General features: G+C 40.9%; 2 protein-coding genes across 4 annotated transcripts in view; one reads left to right on the forward strand and one right to left on the reverse strand.

Moving 5' to 3' along the window:
• zgc:171566 overlaps positions 1-11,987 on the forward strand; it is a 31,115-nt gene that overhangs the window by 4,239 nt on the left and 14,889 nt on the right. The window contains exons 3-9 of one of the 2 annotated variants that reach the window (XR_006031253.1): positions 1,730-1,780; positions 1,883-1,967; positions 2,197-2,335; positions 2,484-2,590; positions 3,074-3,164; positions 8,256-8,393; positions 8,772-9,027. Coding sequence is in view for 1 of the 2 variants with exons in the window: in XM_042089549.1 (XP_041945483.1) it covers positions 1,730-1,780; positions 1,883-1,967; positions 2,197-2,335; positions 2,484-2,590; positions 3,074-3,164; positions 8,256-8,393; positions 8,772-8,893 (733 nt within the window). In the remaining variant the exon portion in view is untranslated. Of the gene's footprint in view, positions 1-1,729; positions 1,781-1,882; positions 1,968-2,196; positions 2,336-2,483; positions 2,591-3,073; positions 3,165-8,255; positions 8,394-8,771; positions 9,357-11,987 lie in introns of those variants that run through there. The other variant, XM_042089549.1, reaches the window with a different exon arrangement.
• Positions 3,774-11,987, reverse strand: part of podxl2 (podocalyxin-like 2) — a 29,913-nt gene continuing 21,699 nt past the window's right edge. The window contains exon 9 of one of the 2 annotated variants that reach the window (XR_006031250.1): positions 3,774-3,790. The gene's annotated coding sequence lies outside the window, so the exon portion shown is untranslated. Of the gene's footprint in view, positions 3,791-10,073 lie in introns of those variants that run through there. The other variant, XM_042089532.1, reaches the window with a different exon arrangement.

The following is an 11,987-nucleotide window of genomic DNA, read 5'->3' on the forward strand; positions in this document are numbered from 1 at the left end:
ATATTTCTGTGGAGCCAACTAACCCAGATGGCCTTTGCTCCCTCACTGCATGCCTAACCTCCATTAATCAGTGGATGAGCAAAAAAATGTTGAAACTAAATGATTACAAAACAGAGGTACTTTTGGTTGGACCAAAACTAAAGCGAGATATTGTTTCTTCAAACCAAAAGTAACAAGCCTCGGTGTCATCTTAGATGCAGAGTTAAGTTTTAAGCCCCATATCAGTAAAGTTACTCAGGCAGCCTATTTCCACCTGAGAAACATTGCCAAAGTGCGGCCCTTTTTAACTCAACAAGATGCAGAAAAACTAATTCACGCCTTTATCACTAGCAGGTTAGACTACTGCAACACACTCATACAGAACTCTGCGGCTAGACTTTTAACTAAGACCAAGAAGAGAGAACACATCACCCCTGTGTTGGCTGAACTGCACTGGCTCCCTATTTCCTATAGAATTGATTTTAAGGTTATGTTAATTACTTACAAAGCTCTGAATGGCATAGCACCTTCATATATCTCTGAGCTTTTAATATCTTATCAACCACAAAGGAAACTTAGATCATCCAATTCTAAATCTTTTAATCGTACCCAAAGTGCTCCACAAACAAAGTGGAGAAGCTGCTTTTATCCATTATGCCCCCAAACTATGGAACACCCTGCCTCTGTACATCAAGCAGGCGAGTTCAGTAAATATTTTTTAAAAAAGATCTGAAAACATACCTGTACAGGAAAGCTTTTAGTTAACTCATCTTATCCTGTAGACTACTTTTTCAGATTATTCTACATCTGCTGCTATTGGAGGGCGCAGCCAGCCAGAAGCAGATGGGCTTCCCCTATTAAGTCAGGTTCTGCTCAAGGTTTCTTCCTGGAATATGGGAATTTTTCCTTGCCACAGTTGCCATATGGCGTGCTTGTGGGGGGTAAAGGGTTAAGGCTGCCAGTCTTATGACATGTTATTTTCTATATTTTTGATATGTTGCTGAGTGGATCATAAACGGCCCCAGCAATGAAGAAAAGTGATTGATAATGACTGACTGACTATTATTGTGTTACATGCTTCAAATGTAAAGCACTTTAAGCTGCATTCTGTGTATGAAAGGTGCTATACAAATAAAGCTTATTATTATTATTATTATTATTATTATTTACAAATATGCGCTCTGTACATGGCAACCAGAATCAAGGCCCCACAAGACGCAAAGACCAAGCCCCCGAGGATGCAAGGGCCAGAACTGTAACGGAGAGGCCACCCCGGTCAACCTGCAAGATGCTAAGCCAATTAAGGGAGACATGAATTCAGACAGGACATTAGACGGGAAAGTCATGTTAGGGCGGAGAACTACCCTCAACCCATCCAGCAAAAACCTGCAGCAGTCATTGTGAACCAACAGTAACAGGTCAGTTTAGATCAGCATCGCCAAGCTGGGCAAGAAGTAGATATATAAATGTCCATTTTTACATTTTGAAAGCAACCCCTTAAACCACTCCAGTATTGTACAAATTGGACAGTTTCTGATATTGTCCTATAGGAGATAAGGCTAATTATGGCAATTATGCAAATTGCCCAACATCTGCAAGTTAGCATCCGCCAGTTTCTATATGCTGGGGATCCATACTATACATTTCTAACATAAACTTTGGCGTACTCAAAATGTCTGGGTCCACAATGGGGCTCTTTGGGCTGGCAAGTGGACTAATAGGCTAACTAGTCCTCACCTTCTTTTACCAGAATAAACCAAACAAGTGAGGAGTATGTGAAAATATTCAACTCGATCAATGGGTGAGTTGCCTGATTCAATGTTTAAATCCATTCACCTTTGTCCTAAGAATGAGATTTATGGAGGTCATTTTTTTTTGTTTCTTTGTATTTGCTGGTGAACAGATTATTGTTGCCAGGCGGCGATGTAGATCTACAAAAGTCAGCGTTCAGTAGAGCAGCCAAGATTTTCTATGATCTGGCAATAAAGGTACATTTCTTACTTCATCTGTCGTATGTTACAACCACCCAGCTGGCCACACAGCAGCAGTGGTCTCACACAGGGCTTGACGTTCTCAGCCTCAGTGCCTGAATTCATGCGTAGGCCAGGCTTTTTAAGCTTCTAAAATAGATTATTAAATATAATGACGTTGAAAGTTTCTGTTTGCGTCAACTTTATACATTTCCTGGTTCTTTTGTTTCTTGTTTGTAACCCCCAGGCCAATGACGTCTCAGATTATTTCCCCATATGGGGAACTTGTCAGGGCATGCAGCAGCTCACTGTTCTGACCAGCAACAAGAACCTTCTGACCCTGACCAACACCAAAGCTGTGGCTCTCCCCCTGACATTCACCCAAGGTCTGCATCCTTCTAGACTTTAAGAACAGTGATTCATGCTCTTCTGTTGAAGAAATGTCACATATATTTATTAATTGGATCTTGTTTGAATAATGTAACTTAATGTTATCAAAACAGTTTTGATGTATTTAATGGATTTGTCAACCAGGAGCTCAAAACAGCAGGTTGTTCAAGAATTTCCCAAAGGACCTGCTGCAATCTCTTGAAGTGGAGAACATCACCTCCAACTACCATAGCTGGAGTCTGTCCTTACAGGTACTTGCTTGTGTGTACTTGGTGTTAAGAGATTCAAGGGATTTTATTTGATTACATTGACAGATAGATAGAACAATCGATTTAACAGTCAGTGCCATGTGACAATGGGTGCCTGGATTGTTGTACTACAGAACTGTAATATGTTGAATCTGTAATGTGTTTTTACATACTACTTTGCACTGCTGTGTAGAAGAGGTCTGGAGTTTTCACTCACTCTATGCATGTCTTCACAGAACTACTATCAAAATAGATAGATAGATAGATACTTTATTGATCCCAAGGGGAAATTCAAGAAATGATTTTATAAGATAGGTGTAGTTTTTTCCGAATGTACTGTATGCACCGTTTTCATGTCTAGTGTAGGTACTTCCATTGATTACGATGGAAGCTAATTGTTGCAGCATATATGCTCTGTGAATGGAGTGCATCAGCTGCGTGCCTGGTGTAGGCTGCCTGTGACTGAATGTACACATGTCTTCACAGAACTACTCTCAAAGTGTCAAGCTGAAGAGGTTCTACAAAGTCCTGACCACCAATTCTGATGGAAGGAAAGAGTTCATTTCAACCATGGAGGGTGTGTCTGTGTGTGAGAGAGAAAAAGATCACGAGGGCAGTATCACTGTAAAGGGGTTAGAGGGTCATAAGATATTTTGGCAGCTGTTTCAAATTGATTTTACACTCTCAGCTGATTTCAATCAAATGACTCTGGTCATGATGCACATAATTTTGTAGCATTTGCACAACCAGCATATTGTCATTTCTCTGCACCATGCCCCTTTTTCAAGGAAAGCAAGCAAGCTGGATGCAGCTCCATAGGTTTCCAATCCAAGCGGTCTGCTTTCTCCAAAAAGGGGGTGGGGATGTGCAACAAATATCAAAAGTTCCTGGATGTGCCGGTCTAGCTTATCGAAACCGTTGGAAAACCAAACAGTCGTATGTATTGAGTTCATAGGGTGTTTGGAGATTGAAACTAGACATGGTTAGCGCACAAACAATGGAATTGGTATTTATTTTAATTGTTTACCCAAGCATTAACAAAGCTGTAACACTGTGCCTCATACCACCACACCCACACACGCCAACAGCTGAGGGAGACCTTTCCTTACAGTTTTACATTTCGTCATTGTGTTATATTAAGTTGGGTAATTTTACTTACAAATTATCTTTACTTACAAAAGGGAAAGTGTGTGCGTGTGTGTGGAATGGGGACCATGACCTGGAGGGTATTTCACAAAACCTAGATAAGGGATTAAGCTGGGATTTTTAGGTTATCCTGGATGAATTTAGCCTTGACTTGGTTTCACAAAAGAGATGGCACATAAGTTACCATGGGGATTTATTCTCTGCACCTAGCCAGGTCCCGACCAGGCTAACAGCCAAGCTCAGTTAATTCTAATGGTAATTATGTCGTCTTATCTAAATGTATTTGCTCGCAAAACAAAACAGATTGTCTACTACTACCATATGGTTATTATTATGACCGCCGCGCAGCGAAGCGGTGGTCATATAGGTTTAGTCAGATTTTTATTTTTTTTTATTTTATTTTTCGCATGCCCAAATTTCCGTCAATGATTCCCGGGACACTGAAAGACCGGGGTACACGAAACTTGGTGGGCATGTAACCCCACATGGATAGCATGGAACCATAGTTTTTCGTTTTGATCTGTAGCCCCCCGCTGGACTGGACCCCCCGAAAGGAGGGTAGGGCAGACACTGTTTTCTGTGAATATCTCGAAAACCGTAGGGTTTAGGAGGACCATTTTTTTTTGTATGTTGATCTCAAGGGGCCATGTCAACCTATTCCATAACCACTCATTTCATGTATAGCGCCACCTAGTTAAACACAAAAAAGTAAAAATGAGGTGTTGTAATTGAAGGTATCTGTGACCTAACATAGTCAAAACTGCACGAAATTGGAAGTGTAGGATCATTATGACACCCTCTGTATGCACGCCAAGTTTTGTGGAATTCCGTTCATGGGGGGCCACACAATAAATTAATTTATGTTACTATACACCAACTGGCCTGTAGGTGGCCGGAGACAGTTTTCTATGAATATCTCGAGAACCGTAGGGCCTAGGAGGTCCACCTTTTTTATGTATGTTGGTCTTAAGGGGGCATGTCAACCCATCCAATTACCACTTATTTCATGTATAGCGCCACCTAGTTAAAAATTAAAAAGCAAAAAATTACGTGTTTTCATCACAATATCTCTGGCTGACAAGGTCAAAACTGCACGAAATTAAAAGTGTAGGATCATTATGACACCCTCCGAATGCATGCCAAGTTTTGTGTACTTTCGTTCATGGGGGGCCTTACAATAAAATAATTGATGTGTACATTTAGTGACGTACACCAACAAGGATTCCCGGGACACTGAAAGACTGGGGTACACAAAACTTGGTGGGCATGTACCCCCACATGGATAGCATGGAACCGTCATTTTTCATTCATTTTTTCCGTATGTTTGCCTCCAGGGGTCATGTTAACCCATTTCATGTGCACACATGTGCACAAACAGATACACACACACACACACACACACACACACATACATTCACAGTAATCATACGTATAACACATACTCACACAGTAGACATATGTACGCTTGCATACGCAGGCACACACACAAGCACGCACAAACACACACACACTCACACACACACACACACACACACACCCACACACATAACATAAGCATAACACAAACAATCAAGAATTTCTCAGAATTATGAACAGGCAAGATGGAGGTGGGGTTGTATAAAATGAATTTTACATGTGAAATCTATGAACTAATCATGTTTTGGTACTTGTTGTCTAGCAGATACCAGTGAGAATTGAGTGTGGATAATGCAATTTAGTGAGACAGTTAGAATCATATAGGCCTTTCAGCGTGATTTCTTTTTGTGGAAAAAATGTGCTGGACTGGGCAGCGGTCATATTTTGTACCGCTCTGCGGTACATCTAGTTTTAATTGTGATAGCCTTATAATTATTAACATAGGCCTAGGTACTCATTGTTTGCTTATTTTATTGATAGACGTTGGATGAATAGCCTACTGTAGTTGATTAGAAGTGGAGGGGCAAGTTTTCGAAGGTATTTTAACTATAATATTAAGGTATATCATAGGCCTACTATGTGCATCTTTGCAGTGGCAAGCGCTTTCTTAATGACGTTGCGTGCCGAGACAAGGAAGCACTCACACGTGGGTGCATACGTAAATTTGCATTCAGTTGGTCTACCACGCCTACTCTTGCTGTTTTACAGAAATAGCCATGATTCCCCATTCCAAAAAGGACAACTTTACTTCATTGTTAGTCTATATCAAAAGCGGTTGTTCACTTTGTGTGAATGACGCTATTTTCCGTGTCTTTTTTTATTCCAACCGTGGGCACTTTGGAGCAGAAACGAGAACGCGCACACATCCTGAATTACTTACACCTGGCTTGACATAGTCGCTCCTACTCATCCTGGATTGGCATTAGTGAAACGAGTAGAGCTAGGATGACCAGACAACGCTATGTCAAACCTTGCTTTATCACTTATCTTGGATGTCTTAATTCTGCCTTTGTGAAATACTCCTCTGAGGCCTATTGCTCAAAAGCAGAATTAAGACATCCGGGATAAGTTACTGAGCTGCGCCAGAGACTTTCTAATGTGGAGACACAGCACTCAAAAATACTCTATAGAAATGCATGGGGCTAGTTTGTCACGCCAATATGGCTGTTGTCTACACATATCCCACCCCTTCCTCGGCAAAACGTCGACATGTGAATACATTGAGCCAATCATATGGTGTGTTGTGAAGACATCGTGCCAATCATGTGTTGTGATCTTGCCGCTGGAGCAAGATTGGTGTCGTGAAGCCTTGCGCACGCGCAGTTCGACCCAAAGACTGCCCGATGAGTGCCCATAAAACGTTGGTATATGGCCGCCGAGTGGAGGGACTTGCCTAAAAGGACTTTGGCTGCACTCAATGAATCCAAAACAAGAGCGTACAGGCTTAGTTGGTTGCACAACGAGCAAGCCAGGATGAGCAGACACGGATTCATCAAGCCAGGTGAAACCTATCCTGGATAAGTGTGCGCTCAGGCTCCCTCAAATAGACCCTGCCACCGATCACAGATTCACTGATTCACCATGGCAACTAGAGCGGCTTTATTGCTTCTTGTACGGTGTGAAGTAGGTAGCGATAGCCTTTTCACAACAGCAACACCTCTGTTTAGGAGAATATTGCAACTAGTGCCGTGACCACCACGCGCGAAATGATTAGGCACTCCCGTGACGTCACATTGTTGCATGACGGGTCGGGAATGGCGAGTATGTAAAAGTTAATTAATGATCACAAACGTTTAAATAATGACAGTGGGTCTAGGTGTATGTGATCACAATGTGTAGTGGGCAGTGAAATAACTATTGGTTTCCGTTTGTGGTGACTGCTGACTGAGATGAGGGATGAGATTAAATAGATCCTGGAACTTAGCCTGGTCTGGAGCAGGCTTGCTCCACAGAATAAATCGCCATGGTCACATATCCTGCTGCTCCCCATCCCGCTTTTGTGCAACTGGATCACAGATAAATTGAGCCAGGATAACCAAGTTATCCCGGCTTAATCCCTTATCCTAGTTTTGTGCAATAGGCCCCTAGGCATACCTTTGGGTAGATCATCTTATTCCAATTGACTTACAAATGCAGTACAGCGGATTAAGGAGAAAGTATTGAAAGCAAAGATCCATGATGTCCTTGAGAACACCTGTTCCACAGTGGTGCAGACACCTTAATAGTGCAGTCCTTGATCCCGAGCTCAGTAGCCAATTCAATACACCCTGTCTTTCCCTCTCTCTTGGTACTGAACTAACATTGTTGATAAGATGGCATAATGTATACAGTATCTCGGCCTGAGCCACTATTTCCCATTTATAGGAAAACTGTGAAAGAAAACTTAAAACAAGCATACCGTAATTTCCCAACTATTAACCGCAGCTTATACATTGATTTTGCAAAATGTCTTCAGCTATGAGGTTAATACATGGGGGCAGTTAATATGGCATTAATATGGTTTTGTTTCTTTTAACTTGCATGAAACACTTACACACAATGTAGCTAATACACAGGAAATGACTACACCTCTGCTTGGAACACTGATAAAAGAGTACATTTCCTGATTCCCGTTTTAAGTGTTTTGAAACATTGCTTAGCTGGTATCCTCTATTGCAGTGGTTCTTAACTGGTGGGTCGGGACCCAAAAGTGGGTCGCGGAACCATTCTGGGTGGGTCACGGAGCTTGTGGTTAAAAAAAGAGAAGAAATCGCCCATTTCAAATAGACTTAAATTGAGACGAAATGGTGCAGAATCCACAGTGTGCGATGTTCACAATTGCTGGAACATGAGTGAAAATGCCTCATAATAAAGTACACCTGTCAAAGACAGACCTGTCAAGTACTTTAAGGTGACATCAGGAGTTGGAGACTTCACAAATGTAATGCCAAACAGCATGTTCCAAACAAATAGGCCTACAGGCACTTCGCCTTTCTTAGGATGTAGCTCACCAAATCTGTTGTCTTGAACGCTCTAAAATATATATGGGTCGTGACTTCATGAACATGGGAAATTGGGGGTCCCAAAGCCAGACCAGTTAAGAACCCCTGCTCTATTGTGCCCGCAGCATACCAGTACCCATTCTACGCCGTGCAGTGGCATCCCGAGAAGAGCCCGTTCGAGTGGATAGACAAACCTGGCATGATCCACACTGACTCTGCCATCCGGGCGTCCTTCTATACCTCCCTCTTCTTCATCTCCGAAGGTGAGTCAGAGGAGCATGCTACTGTGTGTAGAGAGTGAGGAGGAAGGTGAGTCAGAGGAGCATGCTACTGTGTGTAGAGAGTGAGGAGGGAGGTGAGTCAGAGGAGCATGCTACTGTGTGTAGAGAGTGAGGAGGGAGGTGAGTCAGAGGAGCATGCTACTGTGTGTAGAGAGTGAGGAGGGAGGACAGTGCTGTATGCAAGAATTGATTTCAAAATGTTTTAAAAAGGATTTAAAATCTTGCATTGCATTGTCTGTTACAGATCCAGATTAACATTTTAAAATGTAAAAAGTGTCACATGGTGCAGTATGCTATCTAGCACCAGCTATCTAGATGAAAATGTGAATTGACTTTGTGTGTTTGTGTGCTTATTTGTAGCCATGAAAAGCCAGCACCGTTTCCCTTTGCCCAGTGAGGAGGAGAAAGCCCTGATCTATAACTACTCTCCTGTCTTCTGCGGACTGGATAGCATATTCATCCAGAACTACTACTTTGACTGAAACACACACACACACACACACACACCTTACCCAACCACCTGCATCAAATGCTCATGGTACTGTGGCTCTGCTTTTGGTGATGTTAAACTCATCGATGACTTGTGCTCTTCAGGGTTTTAGCTGCATTTTATTCAGTCAGGCCAGAAATAAATGTTTTTAATATTTTTTTGTTCACTCTAGAGTTTAGTATATTTTAGTGGAATGTCCTGGTATGTGGAAACGTATGTGATATGTGTAACTTGTGGTGCCTGTTGTTTATTATTTTATTGAACAGTGTTTTATGTCTGTGAGGACCGCACAGTCAGTAGCAGGTATCAGGGTTAATGAAGTATCAGGATATGCTTCCAGTGTTTCATTACAGCAAAATATCCATCCACACAATGACGGCAGTATTTGTAAACAGTGCCACCAAATACCCATAGATTGTGATTTGGTGTAAATGGATTAAAAACTATTTTATTCATTTCACTGTGGTATTTTTTTTTTTTACTTTTATTTTTTTTTTTTTTATCTTTTTTAAATTGATTTTTTAAAAATTGAATTTTTGGGGGCAGCCGTGGCCTACTGGTTAGCACTTCGGACTTGTAACGGGAGGGTTGCCGGTTTGAACCCCGACCAGTAGGCATGGCTGAAGTGCCTGAGCAAGGCACCTAACCCCTCACTGCTCCCCGAGTGCCGCTGTTGTTGCAGGCAGCTCACTGCGCTGGGATTAGTGTGTGCTTCACCTCACTGTGTGTTCACTGTGTGCTGACGGTGTTTCACTAATTCACGGATTGGGATAAATGCAGAGACCAAATTTCCCTCACGGGATCAAGAGTATATATACTTATACTATACTTAAATCTTTCATCAACCTCAACATCAACTGGTAAAATACCAGTTAGGTGTTGATGATTGACTTATTTGATATCAACTAGGTGATTATTATAGTATCAAGGAAGTGAAAGTAATAAGAGGCTATTCGTTTTTTACTTCCATTATTTTTAGTACAGCTTCCTGTTAGTCTGTAGCTGTTAAAGTTCATGTTTTGTACACTAGATGGGGCTGTTGTATTGCAGTAACGCTACTGTGAGGTTTCGTCACATTGTAATAGGCAACCTTACCTTCAACCACAACCTTACAGCATACAGTACTTGTTTTGAGTAGTGTATAGATTATGGTACAGAGATACAGAGAGAAGTTATGGTTTCTCCAAACATTTATTGTCTATGCCTTCAGAGTAATTTTGACTATGTTACATACTTAAACATTAAAAGCAAATGTAAATGGTTGAAAGATTTTGTACAAACTCAAAAATAGTTGAAGTAAAAAAGATAAATAAAATGTGCAATTTGCAGTCAGTTCTCAACATGAGCTTCCTAAACCTAACATGTCAGTACTATAATCTTCACAGTCTCAGATGGACCACCCCTTTGCAAGCTACTGGAGAGATGGTGATGTACAAATGAAAAGTAGATCAAGAAAGAGAGTGGGCAAGTTCTGATTATCATATCACAAAAAAAAAAAAAACACATCATCTTGATGTGGGTCTAAATCTTCAAATATCTATGTAGCTATTCGAACAGTCACAACCTGGTTTGTCATATTACAACAATGGCAGTCCATATTATGGGCTAAAAGAGTTATAATGATTCTGTAGACATTTGAAAACCCAGGTCTTGTGTTCTGTGATCACCATTATGGACAGGGCAGCAGCACTACACATCATTCTGAATACACATTTATATTCTCTCTTTGAAAAAGTAATGACAGAATAACTGGACACATTTTTAAAATCCTAAGTAAGCTAGGACAAGTAAGTCTTAAAGAGCTAATAAAGAACGGCTGTGCTTTGTTATGCATGTCTCATTCCCAACTAAGTAATGATATGGTTGACTTTCACTCTAGCGCCATGACAAAGTGAACATAGTCCAACTGGATTCTTATTTACAGGCTCACTGGTGCAGTAATAGCCAAAATTATTGTCTGCAGCATGTAGTTACTTCTTAAGAGTACAATGGAATATATCCATATTGAATACAATATGAAACCAAGTGGCACACCTACAGCCATTCAAATATTTAATAAGGAGCAAGGCATGTGTGATTCAATCAAGCATTCAACACATTAAAATGCAAAAAGCCAGGTCCAATAATATACGCTACTTTTATCATTACATAATAAAAAAATCAATAGATTTAAGCTGAGTATTGTGCAGTCCTGACATTCTGATATGTCTCTGGAAATGTGTTAGAAACTCTGTACGCTTGACAATGCTCCGATTTTCATGTAGTTTAGTTTTCATTACGTACCACTAAAACAATTGCCTGCATCACATCTGATCTAGCCCTAACCCAGGAATTAAGGCATAGTTAATGCACAAACCACAACAGTAACAATAATGACTATTATTCATAGTAATTAAGACTTTGGATGTGAGCATCAAAGGCAGCCAAACAATGTCCAATTCAGCTTGAGCGAAAGGAATAATCACTTTCAGCAGCAGTGCCAATGAATAAAATGTCATTGAACCCAAGAAGGCCATGTTTCAACTTAAATTCAAGGGTAATTTCAATAATAAGTGCCAGAGGGTTTGGGGTCTGGTTTCCAGCCATATCCCAACGTCATTTAGATCAGTGTTTCTCAAAGTGTGGTCCGGAGACCACTGGTGGTCTGCAATCTATCCCAAGTGGTCCGCGAGCAGACATGATAAAATATAATATCTTGCAAGGTTAAACCAACTTGTATGCAAATCCAAACAGTTCTGCAACATGCCTATGTAAGCTACGCCAGTTTAAATCATATGAATCCTCTGACACAAAAAGGAAGGTGGGAGGCCTATTGTGTAATATACTGTTTAAGTAGGTTTACTCTTTCTTTTAGCTAGTGGTCCGTGAGGTTTTTTTTATTGGTTAAGTGGTCCTTGGTCTGAAAAAGTTTGAGAAACACTGATTTAGATATACCTTATTATGCACAGCCCATGACACAGGGTTAATATACCACCATGACCGGTGTGTACTGAGTAACAAAGAGTGAGAACACACTTGATAGTTTCTAAGCACATGAAACTAAGGACAGCAACTGCATTAGGATCACGGAAATACAAACTATCAAA

The sequence above is a fragment of the Alosa sapidissima genome, chromosome 4 (assembly GCF_018492685.1).
Source record: "Alosa sapidissima isolate fAloSap1 chromosome 4, fAloSap1.pri, whole genome shotgun sequence".
NCBI lineage: Eukaryota > Metazoa > Chordata > Actinopteri > Clupeiformes > Clupeidae > Alosa > Alosa sapidissima.